Below are 25759 nucleotides of genomic sequence, written 5' to 3' on the forward strand. Positions count from 1 at the left end.
ATCAATGGATTTTTTTATATTTGTTATCTTGCTTTATCCGGGATTAATTACAAATATGTCTAAGATGCCGAATTTGACAAACACATGATTAATTTCAGCAATGATGTTTCACCATCTGTCCCTTGAGGAAACGCTGTGTGTTCCATTTTCCCTGAAGCGTCATAAGGGCGTCTCCACCACTTTAGGATATCCACTTCTGCTGGATACTCTCTCCTAATAAAGACTCTGACTTGACCAGAGGAGCTCTCTCTCTTCTCCACCCCCCCTTTTTCTCTACTGATGGATTGAACTCCCCTCCCCACCCTCCTCTCTTTCCCCTATCCCGCTCCTCTTCTCTCCAGCACGGCGGTGGCGTTATAAATCCGGTGATTAATCAAAAGGAGAGGGCCCGTATCCCCTGCCTGCCTGATTTGTCCCGGCTCGTCATTGGCACAGAGAAGTGCCACGAGTGGCTCTTACATCAGCACGCCATCCTTGCCGACATTGTCTGAGGCTCCGCGCCTAAATCATCCCATGACTCACATTCTCCGACTACACTACCTGCCATGAGAGGAAAGGAGGGGAACGGTGGGAGTGAGGAGAGGATGGATGAACTGACTGGCAGAGAGGTCGTCTTTATTTTTCTTCTTCTCGCCTTTCCTTTTTTTCCCTCTTTCTTTGCCGAGGCCTTTGAAAAGTGCTCGGTTGGAGCAGCGCGGTGCCTGTTTCCGTGCAGAGTTTCAGCTGTCGCTAGGATCCCCTTCGACAGATTTATCGCCCTTTTGCGAATCGCCCTCACAGGGGCGGCTAATGGCCCACCGAGCTTGACTGCCAGTTAGTTGCTGCTGTGTGTGTGTGTGTGTGTGTGTGTGTGTGTGTGTGTGTGTGTGTGTGTGTGTGTGTGTGTGTGTGTGTGTGTGAGGGACTAGCTAGGCCTCCAGGCAGTTGCCCATCCAATTAGTCCTTTCAGTAAACAGGCTGAAAGGCTTCTGCAAACGATGAACTCTGGCCCTCCTCTTCGGTCTTTGTTCCCTGTACTTTGAGTGGCCGAAGTTTCAAGGCAAAAAGGACTTGGGACCAGTGAAAACCCACCCCTTGAATCACAGACTGTTTTCTCATTACCTTGCTGGGCATGCATAATGCCTGAGTAGGGTTGCAACATTTGGGTAACTTTCCCAAAAATCCCTAGTTTTCCAGAAATCCTGTTTGGAAGGTTCCCTGAAATCAGGAGGGAACAAGCAGTACATCTGGAATATTCCATCCCGAATTTCTGGAAAACCAGGGCATTTTTGGGAAGATTACCGGAATTTGACAACCCTATGCCTCTGTCAGAGTGACGTCATAACTATCTTCATTGTCGTCACCATCACTGGGAGGAAAAACAACCGAGCAGTTTGTGAGAAAGCGTTTAGAATATGTGTGCTCTGTGATTAGTAATGAGTTCAACAGAGCAGCAGAGGTTGAGGTCATTCGCCACAGAGCCTAGTACATGTTGGAGAAGCTGAGGCTTGCCTTCTAACAGGGCCTACAGAAATGGAACTCGGTGTGAGTGGAGCGACGGTGTGAACAGCACAGCGGGGCTTTAAAACAACCAGCGCTGAAGAGCATTCCATGGCCACTGCTGAACTCTGGGCTTAGGAGAGCTCCATCAAAGCAGGCGGTGTTAAAGGGGCTGTCTGGACAAGGCCCGAACAAGGATAAGTGACCGCCCTCTCTCTCTCAATCTTGTGCTCACTCACTGGCCCCTTCTCTGCAGAAAGAAGAGAAAGAAAAGAGAAAGAAAGAGGGGGGAGGGAGTGAGACAGAGAGAGAAAGCAGGTTCTCATTTCCTTTTGTCTCTGCGCCCTGCAAATTGATCCTCTGGCTCAAAGTGAAATGGCTTAACTGCAGTATAAACAGACTGCCGCTGTTCCTCATAAGGACTAGCATTAGAGGAAATTGGCGGTGTCGGGAGCGAGAGAGAGAGAGAAGGCATGGGCAGAAGAGCAGTGTTTAAACCCACGCACTCACTGCAGCCGACGCGCCTGCGCTCCCAGCGTGACTAATACCAGAGGTCATCAGCTCCAGAGGCGGCGGCCATTTCTCACAGAGAGCAGTCGCTGATTACGCTGGTGGGTGCAAGTGTGTGTAACTGTGTGTGTGTTTGAGCCTTCTGAGCAAGTTATCCAGGAAACGCCAGAGAAATGGGTCTCAGGTAAGCGTGATTAGTCGTTCCATATAATTTCAGAAAACCATGACACTCACCATCTGATTGTTCTGAAATAATTTCTGTAGTTTGAAACAGGTAAGATTGGCAGTCCTGAATTACTTTGTTGTAATTTATATCAATCTCTGAGATATTGAGCACGTTGGTGCACCCAAATTGGCCATTTTGATTCATACGATTCAGTTAATGTTCAATAAATATAGTACCCAACATCAAATTTGGACCAAACATTTTCCTACCAATGAGACATGAGGAATCCAATAAAATGGTGAAAAGCCACTATACGCTGATCCCACGCCAACAACCAGTATACATTAGCAGTTCTCTAAGTCTGACAAGTAGTATGGCGCTGCGGCTTGGAGTATTGCTTCTTCAGCCTATGTCATTTATTCCCTGTGAATCTGGTGATAGTTAGTATCCCCTATTCAGAGAATTTTGGCATTGAAGTTGCTTGCATTATTTTTTCATTATTGTGGCCAAGCCAGTCCTTCATGAACGCCATTCAGTTTGTCCTCCTCTTAGCAACCTAATGTTCAGCCCAACTCTCCCTGAATAGTCCATAAAGTGGCAGCTCGCTAAGAGGACTATCCCTATGGTGCAATTCTCATATTAATAATTTTCCTACAAGCCCAAAACTTGATGGAAAAATGGGCTAGGGAATAAAGTGTTGTGGAAACCATAATACAATTATATTATAAACCATTACATGACAGTCTTATGTTTGTCAATAAAATTATTATAAAACAGCTCTATTTAATGTGATTAGTGACATTTACCATTAAACCCAACCCAATAAATGTACCATTGTAAAACACTATCTAGGGTGCGTTTTGGGACTTTTATCATTGAAACCATTTGAACTACTACAGACTTTTTGGTTTGCTTGTTCACCAGGAATGGTCTAACAGTAACTAATCCATATCTTTTTTGTAGGGAATAAACCACACACAAAGGGGCCATTTCCTGAACACAGATTAAGTGTAAGAGAAAGACAAACTGAATTGCTTTCATGGTGGACTGGTTTGAATTGTGAGGACGACCACACAATGTATTTTCATCATGAGCAAAAGCTATTGGGCTCTACCTAAAATTGCAAAGGAAATCTTGTGATCTGTTGATTAAACACAAGAGACCAGCAAAATTAATAAAATATCATGAAGCAAAACCTGGTACCTCACACTCATTTATGGTAAATAATGCAAGCAACTCCAATGACAAATTTCTGAACAGGGGAAAATAACCATCAGATTCACAGGCAATACTTTGCATGTATGAAGAAGCAATACTCCAAGCCGCAGCTTAATACTATGCATTACTATGTCAGACATAGAGATCTGATACTGTATACTGGTTGTTGGGGTGGGAGGGGCTGTAGGTGTCTTTAGATGTTTTTTTTGGGGGGGGGGGGGGGATTCATCACGTCTTACTAATTCGTAGGAAGAAGTTTGGTCCACGTTGGATGTTTGGTACTATATTTTCTTGAATATAATCCTATCAATTAAAATGTCAAATTTTGTCTTAATCAATTAGCTACATTTTTCAGATTAAATTATACTTCAAACCCCCAAAAATTCAGGAATGCTAATCGTATCAGTTACTATTTTAGAACAATCTGAGATAGTGGGTGTCGAAAACGCAGCGTGCTGGAAACATAAGCCCCAATGGGATTCGATTAGCTAACATGAATCAAAAACAGGAAGTGGAGAAGAAAAGCAAGACTGAGCGCTGAGCTTTTTGAGGATCTTGGGTTACGCTGAATACCACAGTGGGGCCCGCAGTTTTATGCAAGGTGACCCGACCACTCCCGTGTCAAACCACGTGAAGAATACTTCTGTCCTAAGGGCCTTAGTTGTTTTGGCTACCCTAAATGGTGAACATAGCACAGGTTTTTTTTCTCTTCTCGATCATCAAATATATCTAGTGTAAGTTCCATTTAGCCTATGTATTTGCCATGTTCAGTGTAATGTACAACTATGCTGTAATGTTACCAGGCCAACAAGCCTTTCTGAGGGACCACCATAGCCAGACACACATCCCTGCCCCCACTGCACTGTTTATTTGTATCTGGACATTAGCCGTTTTTTGTGCTTGAACTAACGAGGTCATCAAAGTATGATGCTACACTCAGGCAAGGAGAGGGCCAGGACTGCCAGAGGCTAAGGAAGGAAGAGAAAAGGGAAGGGAAGAGTTTAGAATTCCTCTCCATCTCCCTACCGCCATCTCTCCTTCCACCCCCGTCTCATTGTGGAGCCCCATATGCTGAAGGACACTCAGGAGAGAGGCTTTGTGGGTTTTAGGAAGGGGGAGGGGGCTTCTCGGCTCCCGCTGTCTGCTTACTGTATCTCGGTCACGTCTCGTGTTTTAATCAGACAGTTACCGTGGGTCTCCTCTCTTTCGCTCCTTCCGTCCCTCCATCCTCCCCTGTTCTCACCTGTCTGTCACTCAGTGGCTGAGAGCAAGGGGGAGAGAGAGAAAAAGTGCCGCTGTCCTTAGACATCCTCCAGCAATTTTTTGTATTTATTTTACTGTTGAAAAGCGATACACACTAAAAGGTAAAAAAAATATATATATAAAAAAAAAAAGACAACTGTGAAATTGAAGTGGTAGGTCTGATAGGATAGGTCTGATAGGAAGTCGTGATGTCATCGTCCCTCCCCCTTGTTTGAGTAACAATGGAGGAGCAATAGAGAACAAAAGAGCCAAGACCCACCCCCCTACTTGTGCTATGTCATGACTTACCTGGGCCTCCTATTGAGATGTGCCTTTTTGTTAAGTAAATCAGGTGCTAAATTAGGTGAAAAGGAGGCTGGAGTGACACTTTAAAGCCTGATAGACAGCGGGGACTTGCATAGTGAGTATGAGCAGTCGACTTGTCATCGCCATCACAGCAGCAGCACAGAGGAGAGAGGCTGGCTGGAATCTTAAGGTCTTTTCATTTCTGCTCCGCAGTTGTCCATTTCAGTCCCTATTCTTGTCCACTCTCATTTTAAACTAGGGATGCATGATATATCGGTGAGATATCGGAATCGGACAATGCCGACATCGGCCCCGATGTCTAGTTTAACGCCGATGTCAAAGCTGACGTGCACACCTATATAACGTAGGTAGATGACGTAATGGCGCCACATTAAAATGTACACGTGCAACACATGCAACACAGCATTCCTAACCTGGCCCACAATGTCTGCTGTGTGGATCGAGCAGTCAACAAGTCGAGCAGTCATTTGAAAGACTAAGACAATTTCAGCGAGACAACTCAACGCCAAGATAATGGAATTCATTGTCCTTGACAATCAACCGTTCTCTGTAGTGGGTGATGTTGGCTTTCGCCGACTGGTCGGGCACCGATACACACTACCAAGTGCGCTATTTTTCAGATGTTGTCTTACCGGAGTCACACAGTAATAGCGTCACTGCTATTAGCTTCACGACTGACATTTGGACCAGCGATATCAGCCCTCGAGGATTTCGTACTGAAGAAAGTCATTTCATGCTCATGAATGTACTGGTTGTCATACCGCTGCTGCCATTTCAATGGCATTTGAGAACATGTTTGAAACTTGGTAACATGAACTCACTAGCTAGCTCCATTCGAACAACTGACTGGAGAAATAAGCTCATCAACTGTGTCTGCAGCAGACGTGATACCCTCGGTCATGGCATTGAAACGCCTGCTCAACAAAACTACCGACACAGGTTGTGAACAAGCGATTCGGTGGTATTCTCTCTTTACTGTGTCGCCACCATGCTCTATGCTATGTATAAGGACCGCTACGTCGATGCAGACAAGAAACAGGGTTTACGTGAAATGTTACATACACAGCTGGACAAGACAGAAACGGACACAGTGACAGTGCGCACTGGGGAAGAGAGGCCACGAACAGACAGCTGAAACTTCACTGTTTGACATGTATGATGAAATCCTGGTTGAGAATGAAACTACTGAACAACGAAACAGTACAGCAAGTAAGTGAAAGAAATAGGTTTTGATTATGTTTTACTGGTAATGGGGACATATGTAAATGGCAACAAAATAACTTTTGTGTGTGTGGTGTGTGTGTGACCTTTATTTAACTAGGCAAGTCAGTTAAGAACAAATTCTTATTTACAATGACGGCCTACCCCGGACGGCGCTGGGCCAATTGTGCGCCGCCCCCCTATGGGACTCCCAATCACGGCCGGATGTGATACAGCCTGGATTCGAACCAGGGACTGTAGTGACGCCTCTTGCATTGAGATGCAGTGCCTTAGACTTCTGCGTCCATGTGTGTGTGTGTGTGTTAACTATTTATCTGTACTAGAGTGCTTAAAAGGCAGCTAAAATGTTAAATATCGGTTATCGATAGTGTGCTTGTTTTTTTGGCAAGGAAAATATCGGATATCAGTATCGGCCAAAAATGTCATATCGGTGCATCAATATTTTAAACTACATCCCATTTAGTCCGCTGTCGTCCTCACCCGGCTCACCCAAACAGCTCATCATAGCTAGCTATTTAACACAGCTATGTATGAACAAAGTTCATTAGAATTATATCCCCCGGTGTGTACAGTGTTTATTAGTGGCTGTGCCTGGCTTTTGTTGTAGACGAGGCGTCGGAAGAGCCGGAATATCAAAGAGCAAGAGGAGCGGCTAAACTAATGCTGTTGGGCCCCAGTGTTCCCATTCCCCACTAGCCTCCCCCCCTCCCCTTTCTGAGCCATGCTGTGGAGCGCATTGCCATGGTTAACGTTGAGTGACAACCCCCTGCTTGATAGCCAGGTAGTCTCCATGGATACGCCAGGTCATTAAAAGGGAGCTGGGGAGCGGCGGCTCTGGCTGGCTGGTATCAACCTGGCAGACACTGAAATAAGATGGCCCTGTGGCCCCGTGCCAGCCCCCCGTCTGACCCTGTCCCTGGCATTGCATGGACCGGCAGCTCTCCTTACAGCCCCTGGGCTCACTCACTCCCTGTGGAAATGGAGACCGTAGATAAATGATTAGCGGCAGCTTTATGCATTCCCCAGTCCCCGTCCTCATGAGTGAGTATATGAACGAGTTTTCATGAGCTGGTGGACATTTTGTGCCGTAATGCTGTCGTAGTGGCTGTGTAAGTCTTGGAATGCATAGAGCGCTTTATCTGTGGTAAGACTGCTTACACTGAAGAATGACCAAAGCCACTTTGGAAAATATGATACTCGGTTAATATGACATCCTTTGTTTTTTTTTACAGAAACAAATTAGTTTTATTGATTTCACTGATTTCACTAATTTGTTTTATTGATTTCACAAATGTTTTTTTAAGTACCAGAGTGCCAGTCCATATAACTATATTCTTGACTGTGCTCTCTTGGCTTCACACATTTCAAAGATGGCCGCCACCTGGTTACCCTTTCAGAAGAATCTCTCTTGCGGTTTGAAACTGCGAGGTGAGGAGGGGGTGTTTCACAAGGGGCTGAGGGAGGTTTTGACTCTGTCGGCAGCCCCTCCCTCCAGGGGCTTGCTGCAACAACAGGAACCGCAGGCGAAGACTGAACAAACCCATGCCGTCTATAAATAACCTGGTGGCGGGCATCTGGGGCTCTCCTGGGAGGTGGCACAGGCAAGAGAGGCAGCACGTTCTCTTGATTCGAACATGCAGTTAAAACCGCTTTTGTCCTGTCGCCAGGGCCCACAGGGGCCTCCCTGCTCTCTTCTCTCCTCCTCCTCCTCCTCTTCCATCTCTGGGAGAGGGCAGTGACAAGAGGCTGGATGGGTTCAGTTCACACAAGGAGCTCAGTGATGAACAGGACTCACCTTGAGAAAGCAGCTTTTTATGGCATTGGACTCGATATGCAATGAAAAGGGACTTGTCGGAGGAGTGTCGCCTCTCTACTTTATTGTGTACTATAGTGGCATCTCCCTTTACATGAGAAGAGCGGTATCAGCCAGCCAGCCAAACACCCTTCGGTGACCCTCCAAAAGGTAGCTGGAGTAAACGAGAGAGAGGAGAGGAGGGAAAGAAACGTGTGTTTTGGGGGCTTCGTGATGTGCAGAACAGAGAGGAATGGTTATCCTTTCAGAAGACCGATAAATGGCTGGCTGTGTGTCTGATTGCAGTGCAGTGCTAGCGTGATGTAAGGTCTTACAGTTGGACAGGGACTGCAGTGGAGCATGATGGCCGTCGTCTCGCCACAGCTTGGAATGCGAGACAGCCCTCTTTTCTCTTCCACTCTGGACCCCTCTCTCAGTCCCCCAATGACAATGGACAAAGCCATCGATCACGTAACACCATTCATTCCTGTGTGAAGACTCAATAGCGCAAAAATAAGTCAGATGTCATCTCATGGAGACATAACATGCGCAGTTTGAGCTACACCAGGAAGTGGCGTTGCAGGCTAGCTCAGTGCTGCCCCCTCTCATTAAGTAACTCCAGCTGAAGGCCGACCGGGGTACTGCAGGCTGAATAGCAACTCAATTATCCTTATAATTTTTTCTATGTGCGATTTATAAAATAATCAGTTCAAGGACGTGCATCTGGTGTAACAGAAGCAATTATAGGTACCCCGATTGTCTAAGAATTTGTATTTTATTTACACGAAGATTGACCACGAAGATTGACATTTTCCCATTCACTACAATGGGGGATCCTGTTTTTGACAAACAATGCCTGCAGTACTGCGGTCGGCCTTGAACTGCGTGGCTTTAATAAGAGGGGGCAGTCGTTCTCCCCTGCTATCCCCTTCTCTAACTCTTTGTCCCTCTTCCCCACTACTTTCCTCTCTGTTTTCTCCTCCCATGCCCATTTTCACTCCCAAACTAAAAATATAATTGTGTCCTCTAGAATTGAGAGAAACATGTATTTAATTAGGCTAGATGTCATTTGAACTGGAGCCCCAAGGTAAGAAAGAGTCTGTTACACAACTACTTTTGGATCTTTTTATAACTTTGTGTACAGTTCTAACAGTCAATGTTGGGAGTGTTCTTGAATCAAATGCCTGCATATTTCCTTTATTTTTGGATTCAGCACTCTCGCTTTGTTCCCACCCCTTCTGGTAGGGTTTTTCATTTCAACATTGGCTGCTGAAAGCATGTCACCTTGGCTGTGATGTGTTTGGTAATCATATCTGTATGAAACCCTCTGGCCCAGCCCAGCGCTGTGTACCGCCGTGGCTGTTGTTGTGTGGGTAAGTAATCCCAGCAGGGCGTTGTTTACCGTGTGTTCTCCCCTGACGGAGGTGAAGAGGTGCTGAGCTGTTGTTTGTCGAGGGCTCAGCGGGCTGTCTCAGGACTGCAGAGATAAGGGCATGACTAAGCAGTGGACAGAGCGAGAGAAGAGAGGCGGGGGGAGAGATCGTCAGAGGCCCTGCACTGCTTATCTGGATCTTTGTGCTCCAAGGCCCGGCCCGCCCCTCTGACTGAGCTCTCCGGTGGGTGACCTTGACAAGAATGTTGGATTATTATTGTAATAAATACCGCTCTGGTGGAATGGCCGGAGGTCAGGAGGGGAGGGAGGTAGGGAGGAGGCGGGAAGTAGGGAGAGAGGGAAGAGGGAGGGAAGGGAGGGTGCAAGGGGGATTTCCGGTATTTTCCACAGCACAGATGGGACTTTGTTGAAACATGTCGCGGGGAGACCGGTCGGGTGAGAGCAGCAGATTGGCCTCCCAGTTTGGTGTCCCAGAACTGTTTACTACTACTACTACTACTACTACTTCACCGCTCCAGCAGCAGCCATGTTGTTTTTCTCAGTCTACCCAGTCTACCATCTGGATTTGTTCAAGGGAAGCCTGGGAGTTGTGTTTTTGGGATGGGGCTTGACTGAGGCGCAGTGTGTGTGACTGGCATTCCTTTGGCTTAATTAACTCCCCGGCAACAGAGCTAACAACCCTTTCATACAGGTTTTTTTTTATTTTTTTATCAAGAATCTCCAGCTCATCTCAAAATGTAAGTGCTCTGTTCATTTTGCTACTCGGTGGGGATGTTGTACAGTACGGAGATCGGAACTAATGTGAAATTACACCCTTGTGAACGGGATGTGTGAAGATTTCAAGTGGCCATGCTTTTGGGGGGGGGGGGGGGGGGGGGCTTTTGAGTTTGGTCTCCTCCCATTACCACCAGCACACAATTACAGGCAGAGGCCCCAAGCCAGCCAGCCACCGTCCGAGTTGAAGGGGGAGGGGTAGGGCAACAGGCAGGCGAGAGGGGGAAGGTCATCAGCTAGGCTGAGAGAAAAGAGGAGCAAAAACCTGCTGGGTTCCAGCCAGCCAGACAGTTCTCAGACAGGAAGGTACTGCTGTAGTCAACCGTGTCCCTTTTCTTAATACACCACTGAGCTGCCAGTTCCCCCAAGCACTAACTCTCTCAGGTAGCAGCAAATTCTCAATTGGCTCTCCGCAAGAGGAAAGAGACAGGCAAGTGGGAGGCAGAAGGGGTGTCAACTATTTTTTTCCTCTCTCTGCATATGTAGTCAGAGTTGCTGTGCACAAAGCCTTGTATGCCCTTCCGTGTGAACTGAATAAAGACGTCAAGCCATTTGTGAAACTCTAGTTCAGTTATCAGGCAATCTAAGGTCTTTTTCAGCTTGCTTTGCTACCTTCTGGTTTCATGCAGGCTCCTGTCCCTGAATACTGATAAGCCGGAAGGCTTTCTCTCTCCCCCTCTCTCGCTCACTCACTCTGGCTCTTTCTCACTCTCTCGCTCCCATTCCCTCTCTCCCCCTCCTTCCCTCTCTACCTCCCTCTCTCTCTGTCTCTCTCTCCCCTCCTCCCTCTCTCTCTCCCCCCTCTCTCTCTCCCCCTCCTCCCTCTCTCTTTCTCCCTACCTATCTCCCCCTCTCTTTCTCGCTCCCCCTCTCTCTCTCTCCCCCTCCCCCCTCTCTCTTTCTCCCTACCTATCTCCCCCTCTCTCCCCTTCCCTCCATTCCCCCCCCCCCCCCCCCCCCCTCTACTCTCTCTCCGTGAAACACTATTTTGCTTGTTATGCCATCGGTAGAAAAGCTTTTCCCTCCCCGCTGTCTCTGGTCATATTACACCCAGTAGTCCGGGCTGTGTTCTCAGGGAACACAAACACTTCTCAGTGTGTCTACTCGCTCTCTCTCTCTTGTACTCTGTCCTCCCTCCCTTTCTCAGATTCTGTTTTCACGCATGGGCTCAAAAGCAAAGAGGCATCGGAGGTGGAGCTGGCAGCGATCCATCAATGCTGAAACTAGGGCGAGCAAAGGGAAATGTAACCTAAACGGCAGGCTAAACCAAAGAGCACAGCCTCTCAGTAAGTAGAGACACTGCCTTTGTACGCTCGGCGGAGTAGCTGGTGACTCCCCTGCCCTGCACACACAGCGCCTTTTCCACGTTCATTTCTAAACGGGCATAATGTAGGCGTCGACAATGTCTCGTGAAAACTCGAGTCCTGCAACAACGCCGTTTAGCCGGGGGGCCGAGAGCATTAAATCAAGGGTTTGCTTCCATTTCCTTGTTTTTTTGTTGTTGTTGTTTTTGGTTGTTGCCTGAGTGCACACTCGTAATCAGGCAGCCTGCGCCGTGCTTCGGTGCCTCGGCTTTCAACTCTGAACAGAGCCCATTGTTGTCTGATGTCTGTGTTAGCCGAGTGTGCTTCTAGGCTGTGTCTCCAATCATGCAGCCTCAACCCACAGAGAAGAGGCTAAAATGCCTAGCCGCCTAACCACAGAGACACCCAAGAGTAGCGGAAATTGACGAAGGTAGCTTCATACAGTTGAATGCATTAGAGCAAACGAGAGCTGTCGTAATGACTATTCCTAGCCGCGGTGACAATAACGGTTTAATTGCATAACGTCTAGGGCTAGCGTTCTCTCACTAACAAGCCGCTGCGTTCAACTGTTTTGTTGAACCAGTAATTTGCCATGTGATCTATAATTGACAGTAATTTTTGTTCAGCCATTGGCTATAGGCCTTCTGTAGCTCAACATTGAACAATGCCCCCCCTCTGCTCTGTTGTCAAGTGCCTCCTACTCAGTCAAGGCCTCTGCTGAATTGTCGAGACCAGGCTATTGGCTGCTTGCAAAGTACAGGTGTTGTCGGGGTTACCACCAGTCCTTGCTTCCTCACAGCCACTATCTCTCTCACACACTCCCTGTCTCGCTCTTTCGTGTACGCACACACACACACACACACACACACACACACAACTACAATTGAATTGTCATCGCCACAGGCAGTAAAGAAAGGCATCTCTTTTGTTAAGCACCTTCTGTGGCAGCAGGAATCCAGTGAATGGCCTCTTCAGGTAAGGCCTTGCCAACAATTATTCTCTTTTAAATCAAAGCTGCTTTCGTTTACCATAGAATCATAGCGAATATCAAATTGACCTCTTTATTGAATTTTCTTATTTTTATTGTCTGGCCTAGTTTCCCTTTCTCAAGAGCTGCTTGATTTAAAAGGCTGGAGACTTTGATTTGATTGTGTTTCATTTAGTTCGGTACAGTAACGGTTCTATTTTGGTTTCACTGCCTCGTTGACGTTGTTAGGATGTGAGAGGGCTTGGCATAGTCTCTTTCCTCTTAGCAACAGGTGAATAGCTGGCTGAGGCTGTTGCTAAGGGCCCGGAGATGAGGGAGGGAGGCTGGATTCTCTGAGCTGTTCTGAAGGCACCGCCACAATCTGCCTCTCCCTTGGTGGGGGGGGGCTGTTTGGCGAACCCACCCTCCTCCCCTCAGCATAAAATGGGTCACCGAAGAATACCAGTTCTTCCTAGTCATTGAACATGCTGCTTGGTCCTTTAAAAATAAAAAAAAACACGTTTTATTGTCACAGTGAAATTTTCTAGTGTCAGCTGTAGTAGTATTGCGCCCCTGGAGCAAGTTAGGGTTAAGTGCCTTGCTCAAGAGCACATCGCCATATTTTTCACCTTTCGGGTTACAGGCCCAACGCTCTAACCGCTAAGCTACCTGCCGCCCTTTTGTGCATTGTAGAAATAATACTTTGCTACATATTGGAAAGAATACCCGATGGCAAGGTATTCAGAGTCGGACATATTGTGATGCCGTTTGCCTGTTGAAATCTATTTTGCTGTGGCAGTTTTAATTGATGTCCAACTCTCTCATTAGACTTCTCTTTGAGTTGTGTCAATAATGGTTAAAGGGGTCTGTTGAGGTGGATGTTGACCCTTTGTCTTTCAATGTGGGAGGTGGTGTGATTTGAATAAACCAGGGCTCAGCTCTTGCTGTTGACTAGCAGGAGGCTCTGCGTGTGAACTGTAAAACAAAGGTTTCTGTAGTGCCCTGGACTTGCACGACTCCGTCAGCCATTTCTGCCCGCAGTTCTCTCACACCTTCCCTTTACCTGTCACTTTCTGTGGTGTGTCTGCTTTCACCCGCAGCAAGCTCTCCCACGCTCACATGCTAAACACCAACTGGGGAGTCTCGATCATTACCTCACAAAAAAAGGCCTAGCCAATTATACAAACCTTATATTGTATTTTAAAGAAGTGGGTTGTTGAACAAATGGGGCTTCGAGTCTTTTGTGGGATAACGTTGTTTCTGTTAAACCATGCCTTTTTTAAAAAAAAACATGGCAGTCTCTCTGTGCTGTGTCTGCAGTCCCATTTTAAGTCACTTTCATCATCCGTTGCAGAGTGCCCGGGAAAACATGTCCGTTTGGTTTCATTCCTCTCAAAGGGGAAGGAGGGAGAAAAAAATGGTCAAAGGCCTGTTGTATGTAATTGTGGGATGCATGTTTGAGGAGGCGTACTTTTAGCTGGCAGCCAGATGCTGGCAAGCAGCGTCTTCTCTTGAAGATGTTTTCTGTCCTCTAATGAGACACCGGGCAATTATGAACAAACTGCCTCCTCCATGAATCTAGGTTACAAGGGGGAGGGTTCAGTGTAGCCATGCCTGGTCTACTCAGTGGGGCTATGAAAGTGGTGGTTGTCTTTTGTTGTTTTTTTCTTCTCCCCTCTCTCTTTCTCGCTCTTCAGTTTGAGGCTTGTTCTCGGGCTTAGAGAGTTGCTTGGAGACAAGAAACAGACCCCCCACCCCCACCCCCATCGCTGCTTTTCACTTTCGACTCTGTGGGGTTTTGCTGGTTTTCTTTCTCTTTTTTTTTTTCATGAAGTGTTTTTCTCATGCTAGCGTTTAGTCATTTTCCACTTCTCTGTCTCTCTGAGGTTTTCAGTCCAGACAACGCAGCATGTCATTTAAAAGACCACATTTGGTCACAGGAAACTGGCAGGCGTTCTCCTGTGTCGTTTTGTTTTGACAGTGCTGTTAGGCCTGTTCCATGAGAGTCTAGGGAGGGGGCAGAGCTGGTTGAGAGTGTCTTGGAAGGCTGGTTGAAAGTGCCTGGAGAAGACTCTCCCGACCACTCAATTTGGTGCCTCCAGTGTGGTCACCAGAGCGGCTACCAGGGCCCAGGGAAACTCAAATTACAGGCAGCCTTGTGTTTCCACGAATCAGATTTTCAATCAATCCCCCTAATTATAGGCATGGGCAGTTAGTGCCCGATTTGTTTTACGGGCCCCGTGGTATGGCCTCCTTCAGAATGTTCTGGCCCGGTGCCGGCTAGCTCAACATAAACTGTGTAACCACTCACAACATTAACACGGACTACTCATTCCCCTTTCTGCGCAGACTTGTTGGGAAAGTAGTGGGTTTTTACAGACCACTTTCTAAGGCTACTGACCATATTGATTCCTCTGACACGGAGAGATCAATATTTAGACTCTTCTTATCGGAGGAACAATGGCGGTAACAGTATTGACTGTTGTTTCTGGGCATATGAGAAATGCAAAGTGTGCTACTTCTGGTTACGTTCCGTGGTCGAGGTCTGTTTTAGAGATCGGATACGATATCAGTTTGAATCTGTCCTGTCCAGATCTCTGGGTTGTGTGTTTGTCATATGCTATTCCGAGTCATGTTGAGTGGCTGTGTGAATCGTGTCTAATAGGAGCTATGTCAGTGTGTCAGGTGTTGAGCAGCCCCCTAGCCCTATCATCTGTGCATGACTCATCACTTCTCCCCCAAGTGCTGGTGCGGGCATGCTCAGTGGACCCAGTGTGGGTGAAGGGAGGCACGTTGGGTAATGGGCACAGATTTACACAGTATCACCACAGCACGGTGATTAATTGCACTGTGTCCTGCAAAGGACAGCTTCTGTGTGAAATGGCCGCCCCCCCCCCACCAGATTTTCAAAACTCTCTGGTACTGCTAGTGCAGTGAATAAATTGTGGTAACCTTTGATCTGGAGGCAAGCTCGTTAAAATGATGTAACCTACATTTATAATGTTTGACATGCACAGGGAAGCCGTTCGGCATGCCAACTCGAACACACTACATGTCCTTTGCACGATGTTCCCGGGTTTTGGTTCAATGGTGGACTTTAGGCTACGAAGCTGAAGTCAATTGACACACTTAGTTACCCAGGGCGTCTGCTAAGTCAATAACCCCCCCCCTCCCCCCATTAGGACAATGACTGTTATGACTGGTGGTGTGAAAGTATTGCTTTTATGGCGAGAAGTTATAGTCCAAGGTCTTTATTTAGTTTTTTTTTAATACCTTGACTGTTAAACTTGTTGAAGAGAAGTCTGGCTTTTCCTGCCAGTTTCCGAAATGGGAACGTTATCAAGCCTTTTCATGATCTGCATCAAAGTGACAAGGGCCGTTTTGGGGATGTCTAGATCCAAAGAGAAATGCCTGGAAGTCGTCCTCTTTTGAATTGCTTTTTAAGTCCTCACTGCCTGCTTGTTTACACAGTTGGGATTAGAGCTCCTAACCTGAAAGGCTGCTCAGAGAGAGGTCCATCTAAACATAGCGTGACATTAGTTCAACTTTGTCAACACCAACAGGGTTCAGTTGAAAGGTTGCGAGTGATTGATGAAAGATGCACTTTGATCTCTCAATGCCGTGCTATTTCTACACCTTTGCGAAGATTAAGCGAGGTGTCTCGTTTCAGTTAGGTGTTTAAAATACTGTCCTCGAGGGTGGGTGGGAGGAGTAAGGTCCTTGAATATATTAGTGTTGCTTAGCATTCTGGTAGTAAGGTATCCCAGGCACGTTGCCACGTTTATGTCAACAGGTGTTTTACTACCTGCATCAGTCAATGGTGGGGTCAGAGAAGGGGAAGGTCAGTGGAAGGTGAGTGGGTGACTCTGATTTTAATTTAAGCCTGTAAAAACACGAGAATGCCTCCAATCAGTTCAAATTAGCCTAGAGGCCAGTGGACCAAGACAAATGTACTCTCAAAGAAATGATTGAGAATTGTTGCTTAATTTCCTATTCTTGTTCACTTCTAATTTGCGTCAAGTCATCTATTTTCCTTTTTTTAAATTTAGTTTCTAATACTTAGCATAATGTTGACGCAGGCTTTGTGTAATATCTCAATTGGCCATCTATATAATATTGTCCAAAATAAATATTGTGGCATCAACCCTCCCCCCATCCCTATCGTTTTCCCCCATCCCCTCTGTTTTTGTTTCTAGGCAGAGGGCACTTCTCTCCCCTGTCGTTATGAAGGAAGGGGGACTTGTATGGCAGATGTATTTCCCCTCTCCTGATGTTACTGGAGACTCTTGACACGGCCTGAACTCTGCTCCCTCACCACTGCCTGACTCCGACCTCCCCAGCAGGGACGGGCCCCCCCCTCCGAGAGGGATGTTGGGAAGGTGACATCACCCACCCGGGGGCCTCAGGGATCTGTTCCTGAACCTGAAACACTTACCCGGCAGCGGAAAGGAGGGCGTGGGGGCGCAGAGGAATGTTCTGGGAACTCGATGGAATTGAGGCTGTAACACACTCGCCTGCCAAAACCTATTTTTTTTGTTCCGTGGAGGGGGAGGGGGGATTCCATTCCTATTATACCAGTCGTCTTTTGCCACAGACCTTTTCCATACCTCTTTTCCCCCCTTCCCCTTGTTTTTGAGTGATTGTTTTCCGCCTCTGAAAGGCTGTCTAAGGGAACATTGATTCTCCTCACTCTGCCAGGGTGAAAGTGGATATGGTTGTTTGATGCTTTCCAGACCCCTGGATTGTGGGGACCCTTAAGATAATGCCCAGGGGCTTAGCAGACCAAGGGTCTGGTCTTTTGCAGCCAGCAAAATGACATGTGGAAAAACAGTCATGAGCAGGGGTGTTACCCCTTAAAAGGCTTATAAAGTAAAGGACCGTTCACTTTTTTCCGTTTTGGTATGGCCTTATTAGCTTCGTGAAGCTGTATATTGATATAAAGACAATATTTACCGAATGAACAGCGATGTGGTTCTATTGGAACCTATGCCTATTAAGGGCACAAAATGATTTCACTTGTCGATCAAACTCAAATGCTTTTTACCTAGTAGCCCCACATCTCCACAGCAGTCTTTTCATAAACATGGCACACTGCAATAATTTGCATTTGCAATACTTAAATCATATGCTGAACAGTAAAAAGAAGCCCATAAACGGTTTATGTTTGGGATTAAACTGTCGTTGGACAGACGCAATTCGTTTACATCTTCCGAGTCCCGGTTGCAGGGTGTGGGCAAAGCACATTGTGTGTTTGCGTGTGTGTGTGTGTGTGTGTGTGTGTGTGCGTGCGCAGGCTTGGCGAAGTGAAAACTTGCAGAGACAAACGACCACTAATAGTGCACTTCAACCCCCAAAAGGAGAAACCGGTCCAGGAATACTGGATGTTTTTGTTGTAGGCTTCGGGCTGGAGCTGCCACTGAGGTTTTGTATCCATTTAGATTTCTGCTTCCCCCGGGCTAGAGACTGGGCCTCCCTTCTTCTTTTTTTCTGCAAATAAATAGTGTATGCATAGGCAGGGTTTCTGTTTGGCCGTCTTTTCCTGGTGTCTCCACTTAAGCTTTCGGTTTGTGTTTGGTGGTCTCTCGAGCCAGTCGTAAGCATCTTTGGTTTGGAAGGATCTGACGCTAGGGTATGTAAGCATGCTTTTGGTCGACGGTTGGAAGAATTCCTCTTCGACCACTGCTGTTTTCAGGTTCGCTTTCGTCTCTATGGAGCCTACACTTGCAAATAAGCGTTAGCCGTTAGCTTATGATAAAGCGTCGCTTGTTTTTCCATACGCATCGTCTTGTTAGCAGACAACAGCAAATAAATACTTGACTGTGTTCTGAGCCTCTGGCATTGAAAAATGTGGTTTGTCTTTACAAGCATCAGTTTCGTGAGAGCAGCACGAGGAGGACAGGTGGCTGAGCATGATGCCCTGGCTGTAATCCCCCAGTAATCCTGTCTGAGGCCATGGGCTCACTTACTTCTCCCCAGCCTGATTAAACAGGGAGATATGACTGAGGTTCACGTCCTGCAGACGGGCTGCTGCAGCAGCTTTGCAGGTGGGCTCAGTCTTCAGGTTCTGAAGGGCAACAGGTTTAGGTTTGAGCGATTCGCCCTGTGATTCTGTAGTCTTTATAAAGGTGGAGAGAGTGAAGTCTTGCCTCATGCCAGAGTATAAAATGAAGAATCATCTCAGAATTTGCGGAATGAACTCTTCCCCTGCAAGGTGTGGGGTGATGAGTCACTCAGACGGTACGGTTCTCGCCAGGCCCCGGAATGGGAGAGCGTGACTTCGCACAGAGCCCTCGCAAACAGTGTGGTCGTCTGATTTTTTTTTTTTAGCAGCCAGACTGTAAATCCAGGGAGCTGCAGTCGTGACCAGCACGGTGATGGAGCGAATGAGAGAGAGACATTGAATTTAGCATCGAAGGACAACCACTGAGTGAGTGATCACACAACCACAGGAGTTTCCCCAGACTGGAGGATTTGGCTTTGACTGATGAAGTTGTGCTCTCTTGGATGCTAATCATAGACGAGCCATTCTTGTGTGTCAGCCTGCCAGCCTTGCTGCAACAACATTCACGACTGGCTCAATTACAGTAGCGCCACAGCAACAATCACTATCTAAATTCTGAAAAGACAAGCCTATCCAAATGCATTTCAAATGCTCCCCCCCCCCCCCCCTCCAGTCTATATGATGCACTCCGCAGTCATCTGCAGCGCCATCTCTGATATTCAGAGGGCTCAATGATATCCTTGACGACAAGGGCCTTTAAGAGGCGGTCCCAGAGCTCCCTGGGCTGCTGAAGGCACCAGCTGCCACTGCCTGGCGCTCCAATTAAAGGCTCCACTTCTCTCGGCTCAATTCATTAGGGAGCTTGTTGCTTTCCGCCGAAACACACGGCGAGAGCAACAATCCCAACAAACGGCCCCTAAAAAGTCCTTTTGTGACCGTCCGCGGCTACACCCCTCTCTCTCTAGTTTCTACAACTCCCCTTTCTTGTATGCTCGCTCACAATAGAGCCTCTTTGCCGAGTGGGCTGCCACCTGCGAGAGTCAAGCAGAAGCGGTTATGTAAATACCTCGTGTCATCCACCACCTAGGTGTGGAAGTCATTAATGGTGGTTTTATCGCCGACGCGCGCGCGCGTTGTTGCCCCGTCCGTGGTGGCAGCGTTTCAAACATCCCCCACGTTGGTGTGAAGTGTTCTTTTCAACGTAGGACTTTTCTGTCGCTCAAATAATGGCTTGTATTCACAAAATCTCCTGTATTAATACAATGCTTTAAGACGCTTCAAATGTTGTGGAGTCAGTGTTTGCCTCTTCTTCAATTGTGTTTTATTTTACCCGACACAGCAAGACGGGTTGGTTTTTATTCAAATGAATTAGGCTCGTCAGTCAGTAAGCAACGCTGTCATGGGGGTTTGTTTGTAGCCTAATGAGGGTATGATGTAGAGTCAAGCTCATCAGTACTCGCATACTCGCAGCACATCTGTTGTTGTGTAAATTAGGCCGAAGCTCATGACAACTCACTGTAGCCTACACGCCACCTTCCAAAACATACAAGTCAACCTTCACATCGCTTTAGCCTTTAGAGTACAAACTGTACTACACAGTCCCAGGTGTGCTCTGAAAAGTTGACAACGTAAGTAGTGCCGTCACAGGGGTTTGCCTACGATAAGGGCGTACATTCTCGAGAAATGAGTGCTGCGGAGACTGGCTATGGTTTCCATTAATACACACTGGTATGTTTACTAGCTGTTCGGTTGACTGACTGCCCCAGTAGTTTTCAGCACCCTGCTCCACTAGCTCCAGGGCTTATTGCATTGTTTGTTCACAGGTCGTTGCCCCCCCCCCCCCGGGATAGTGGTGGGAACAAAGGGCAAGCCCTATTTTCTCTCTACAGTGGTGTGAGGGAGGCCATCTGATTGGCCTTGATTGTACACATCCTCGTTGATTAGCCCTGCTTTTCAGCGGTGTGATACGGCCCCATCAGCTCCTCCTTGGCTAGCTCCAGGATTTATTATGTTGGCGTCTGGAATCAGGAATCTGTCACAGCGCGACCTTCGCCTTGGTTTCTCCAAGTAGTATTATAGTGTGTTCAACCTTTCTCTTGAAGCGCTTAACACACAGGCTTTTCCCAAAGGCTGGAAATTGAAACCAGGTTGACTGAAGTGGATTAGGGAGTCTCCGCTTGTGATCATAATCATTTGGTGGGTGCTTATATTTGTCTTATTTCACACATGTACAAGTGTGTGTTATACACGTGTGAATTGGAAATGTGTTTTGCATATCCAACTCCCACTAAGACACCCTCGGGGAGTGGTGTCACGGCCAGGTTCAGCCATTGTCACCGGTGACCCTGGCGAAATTAGGGTTAAGTGCCTCGCTCAAGGCCACACCAGCAGATGTTTCAGCTTTTTGTCAGCTCGGGATTCGAACTAGCCAACCTTTCGGTTACTGGCACAATGCTCTAACCGCTAGGCTACCTGCCACCGTACATGCACCTTCCTCTCTGCATTGTAAGTAAACACCAAGCAATTGCGATGTCTTAAACAATTCTCCCTAAAGTCCCATCAATACTCTTGTTGAAATAGCAATTATATGATGTGTAGTTTTAGGAGTAGTCTTACTTGTACATATTTTCCCTTACCTCACAGAATGGCAGGTACTGTTAAGTAAATAGGAAAGACCTCATTACATAAAGTATGGCCTCATTGTTGACGTTTCTAACAACGTACGGATTGATCTACTGCACTGTTTTCTGTTTTCTTTGGTGTTTGGTTTTGGTAATGTCGCTGTTTGGAACATAAGCCTAGTACCGCTATGTCAGTCTGTTGTTCTCCCCCGCTATGCTTGGGTTTGATTTCACGGTAAAAGAGATCTCTTACTAAATGCTGCACTTTCGTGTGTGGGGCGAGTCAATAAACACCACTAATTAGATTGCCAAGTTGCCCCCCCCCCTCCTCCCGCTCAACCCTGAGCGAGAACTAGCAATAACATTTTCGAAATCAAATGGCTTCAGAAGCTACAGCTGAGAAAAAGAAACGGGAAAAAGGGGTGCTTTATTACAGCCGTAGCTTATGTTTTAATGATTCGGTGCACTTAAATGTCCTCAGCCATGAATAATAATCATGGAGGATGGTAATGATCCCCACCGTCAAGGTTAAATAAGCTAGCAGAGTACTACTTCCACCACAGCTCTCTGAATATGGCTGACTAGCTCACACAGCAGGAGAGAAGGCATCCTAGCTAGACCCCCATAAAGCCAGCTCTTTAGATGAGGTGACTCTAGCCGATTCTCTTGTCCCAATAGCGGGTTGCAATGAGAATGGCAATGAGTGACCCATGGACATGATCAAAACAAATCCAGATTCCCCCAGGATGAAATTTCCCTTTCAAATAACCCAGGCATCCAGGCGGTTTCAGTGGGTTTGTGAAAGGCTGAGAGCTCAGGTCTATAGGGGAAGCACCACTGTCAGTGCTGCAGCTGAGCCAGTATGCTGAAGAGAAGGGGGAGTCTCCGCAGGGGGGTTTCAATCTCTATGACCCTCATCTTCAATGGGCAACATTGACACAGCAGGGGAAACGCCGCAGCTGCTGCCAGCAACAAGCAATGACTGCTACTGACTACCACTGTATCAGAGCATCTAGCCTAATCATTTCTTGCCACCCTACACATTTTGTTGTGCCTATCGTAATGTAGGCCGGCCTCCTTTGTGTGGACATAGACCACGTTAAGCATGTCGATGTCAGCTTTGTTTATCATGTCATCTCTAATCAAAATGTCTCCTTTCTCCCGGTGCAGATGGAGTCTCTGGTCTCCACACCCAGCCCTCCACCCCTCCATCTCCTGGCACCGGTGGGCAACCGCAACGAAAGCATCGCCTCGCCCTGTGAGCAGATCATGGTGCGCACTCGCTCAGTGGCGTCCAACACGACGGACGTGGCCCTGGCCACTGATCCCGAGTGCCTGGGGCCCTGCGAGCCCGGGACCAGCGTCAACCTGGAGGGCATTGTCTGGCAGGAGACCGAGGACGGTAAGGACTGATCTCCGGGCAAAGGGAATACAGGGATAAACAATGTGTATGGATTTTTTTTTTTTTTTTGTGGAAAAAGGAAATGTTGGCTGGGATTTATTTCATGATGAACCCTAGTTCAGTGGTTTAAGTGTGTGCTCACCCACTGAAATCCTTCGGCCTATATTTTATGTAGGACGTCCCGATAAAAGGTCCAAGATGGAGGGGAAAAGCAAGATGTTCTGTTTTCGTTTATCCTCTGCCATAAATAGGCTTCATCTGGTATGATAACTGTAAGCCCTCTTTGGATGAATAATTCATTGATTAATGCAGAAGAGACATTCTTCAAAGAGGTGCATTAGGCGGTTATTGTAGTTACACCATCGCCTACAATTGGAGCTAGCTTATCAGCATTCTGAGGGCCAAGGGTCTTGTCTGCTTTATTGTGTGTTCTCCCAGTGAGCCGGTCTACTCTCAGTACTTTGCTCCTCTTCTCTCGCTTGGTAATGGAGAAAGGAAGCAGAGGCAGTCGACGACTCGACGAGAAATTGCCTCAGCCACCTCCTCTTTTTCATCACCACGGCAGCACTTAGCCATTACAGATTTGAAACCTCATTTCACAAAAGCTTCAGGTCTCTCGTCGGGGAGCAATTCCCCGGGCGCAGGAACAGCTAGCACGCCTTCTCCGACATGCTCTTCCCCCACAGGGCCGCTAATGTGTTTAAAGTGAAGGACTACTCAGCACACCAGACTGCCTTTTAATGATTCAGCGCAGGGGTGGTAGAACACATGGCGCATCCACAGTGTTGTTTACAGTCGCTTACAAACCTATCCGATTCCGGAGGAAGGGGGGAAAAAGCAACGCACCCCCCATCTTGATACTGACTGAGGTGGTGCTATCTGCAAGCCACTTACTCCCAACCTCTTTAAGGGCCATGAATAAATCAGGGCTCTGGAGTATCTGGAGCTTTATCGGGAAATGCATCAACAGAGAGGATCCCGAGGGTGGCTAGCGTCGGGCCGGTCGTTTATTCCCCCTGCTAATGGCCCTGGTCAGACTCACAGCAGCGTATTCAAATGGCCGTGATTTACCGGCAAGCGGAACGTTGTCAGGAGGCACTTCGCCCGCATTCTCTCGCGCATTCCATCACCCCCACTGCCATGGTGTGACAACACAGTACGAGAACGACCCGTGCTCACGCCGGAAATAGAATGCATATGACTGAATGAGAGAAGACAGACGGGCAGGGAGCGTCTATGGCATCATAGCGTGTCAAATTAGAAAGCAAGTCTATTTTCCTCACTTCTACGCAGAGCAATGCTGGTAAAATGAGCTGATCAATTGCATGTGTCGTTTGTAGAAAAGGAATTAGAGGAATCGTTATGATCTTCCCTATGCTAAGTAGACTAAAGATGTAGTTTCAAATGTATTGGGCTGTAAAGCTAAGGTTTTTATCAGTCAAATAGGCTACATATATTTGAAAAGAATTGCATCCGACCTGTGTTGATTTCAACGGCTGGAAAACTCAAGGACTCAAGAGAATACTGTTTACTGTATGTAGAAGAACGAGACTTGGTTGTTTATAAATCAATGCTGGTCAAATGAGCAAATAAATTGCCAGAAAATAGACTATGCATTGTTACATCTGGAATTGTGACATGTATAGTTAAAAAGTGCCAGTGCCAACAATACATGTTTGGGGGGGAAATGACGCTATGCCCATCTGTGTGGATTTTGATCACAGGCATTCCTTTCACGGCTGGGAAACTCGAGAAACTCCCGCTTTCAAAAGAGAATACTGTTATGTAGAAAGAACGAGACTCGCTAAATTCTTTATTAAACTGCTCGGGTGTTTTAGCTACAACTCTCCGCACACAGGCAGGTACGGACGCTCCCGTAGGACGTACAAGGTGAGTCAAAAGGAACACACAACAATAATTCACAAGGGCTACATAGCGAACATAACAAATACAACTGTTTATTATGGATTGGCATGACCATAACATTGGCACGCGCTAGGCAGTGTACGTCGGTTGACTCGCGCATACACATTTTGACGCAGTTGACAGCTTTTCTCTGTGCGATTTCGGCTTAACTCACAGTTCACCCTGTGGCGGTTGCTGAGAGAGAGCGACTCTCCTCCTCATCCCATCCTCCCCTCTCCTGTGTCTCCCACCCTTCTTCCTCCTCTCCCTCTAGTATTGATTCAGTGGTTCGTTTGAGGCGGTCGCCTTGTGGCCCCGCCCCCCCCAGGACTCTTCCTACCGCAGCAGCCCCCCCCCCCACACACACACACTCCTCCTCGCCTGACGAACGCGGAGAGTAAGCACTGGGAGCAGCCTCTCGGATAAACAATAGGCCATCGACATCAGAGGCTCAACAGCATCTGCTTTAGAGCAGGAGAGAGATGCAAGGAGTGTGGAAGGAGAGCAGGCAAGGCAAGGTTACCCCCCCTCCCCTCCCCCCCCACTCGGTGACGTCATCTGCCTCTTCACGGATTTCTAAGGCGCTAGAGGCTGCCGATTTAATACGCATTGTTAGTCAATATATTCTGCGTATTTTCCCCCTTGTTGGTGCAATTGCTCAGCTCGTCAGCTCCATATCCCCAGCTTTCTTAATTAAAGTGGGTCGCCTTGTTTTATTCGTTCTCTAATAAAGGACACCAACCTTTGCTAGGGATATTTGATTACTGAATGCTGACCTTCTTAGCCATGCAGTATTTATTTTATTTTGCCATGTAGATCAATGAGCAGCCCCATGCTGGACCTGACAGGGTGAATGAAGTGCAGGCTGGGGTGGAGACGCCGCCCCTGACGCGCACACATGCTCGTTTAACCCCCTAAGGTCGATGTTTGTGCCCCCTTGGAAATCTCATTTGCGTAATAAAAAAATAGCTCATGCCATTAAAATGACCTTAGACGAGAAGCGCCCTCTAACACTACCTTGTTTTTCATAATTATTTATCATAAAAATAGCAAAACACATTCATATGACTAATAATAACAATAATAGATTTGCTTTATATAGCTAGCGTTTCTAACACAGAATCTCCAAGTCGCTTTAAGAAAAAAGAAAAAAAACTAAACATTTCAGGCAGCTGGCAGTTCATTGCAGATGGTCTTCCACAGATAGATATTAAGCAGGAGATATCAGTATTTTTGGCATACCAAAAATGCATATCAATCCTTCTATGTCACACTTCCCTGCAGTGAAAGGAGAGTTAGAGCGTGTTTGTCAGACCATGAGACATCCCGAAAATCAGTTTTCTCACAAAATCGTCTGCAGCGTCTGAACGGTTTGGCCTACAAAACTATTATGGCCCCTCTGGAAAGATGAGACTCTCACAAACACGACGGTGTTCT

General features: G+C 47.1%; 1 protein-coding gene across 4 annotated transcripts in view; it reads left to right on the forward strand.

Moving 5' to 3' along the window:
- znf609a (zinc finger protein 609a) overlaps positions 1–25759 on the forward strand; it is a 184752-nt gene that overhangs the window by 138568 nt on the left and 20425 nt on the right. For 2 of the 4 annotated variants that reach the window (XM_036950793.2, XM_036950801.2), the window contains one exon: positions 22186–22417. In XM_036950793.2, coding sequence (XP_036806688.2) covers positions 22186–22417 — 232 coding nt within the window. Of the gene's footprint in view, positions 1–9289; positions 10086–11172; positions 11409–22185; positions 22418–25759 lie in introns of those variants that run through there. The other 2 variants (XM_036950795.2, XM_036950807.2) reach the window with 2 other exon arrangements.

Source organism: Oncorhynchus mykiss, chromosome 2, assembly GCF_057628025.1.
Source record: "Oncorhynchus mykiss isolate SJ-2025 chromosome 2, ASM5762802v1, whole genome shotgun sequence".
NCBI lineage: Eukaryota > Metazoa > Chordata > Actinopteri > Salmoniformes > Salmonidae > Oncorhynchus > Oncorhynchus mykiss.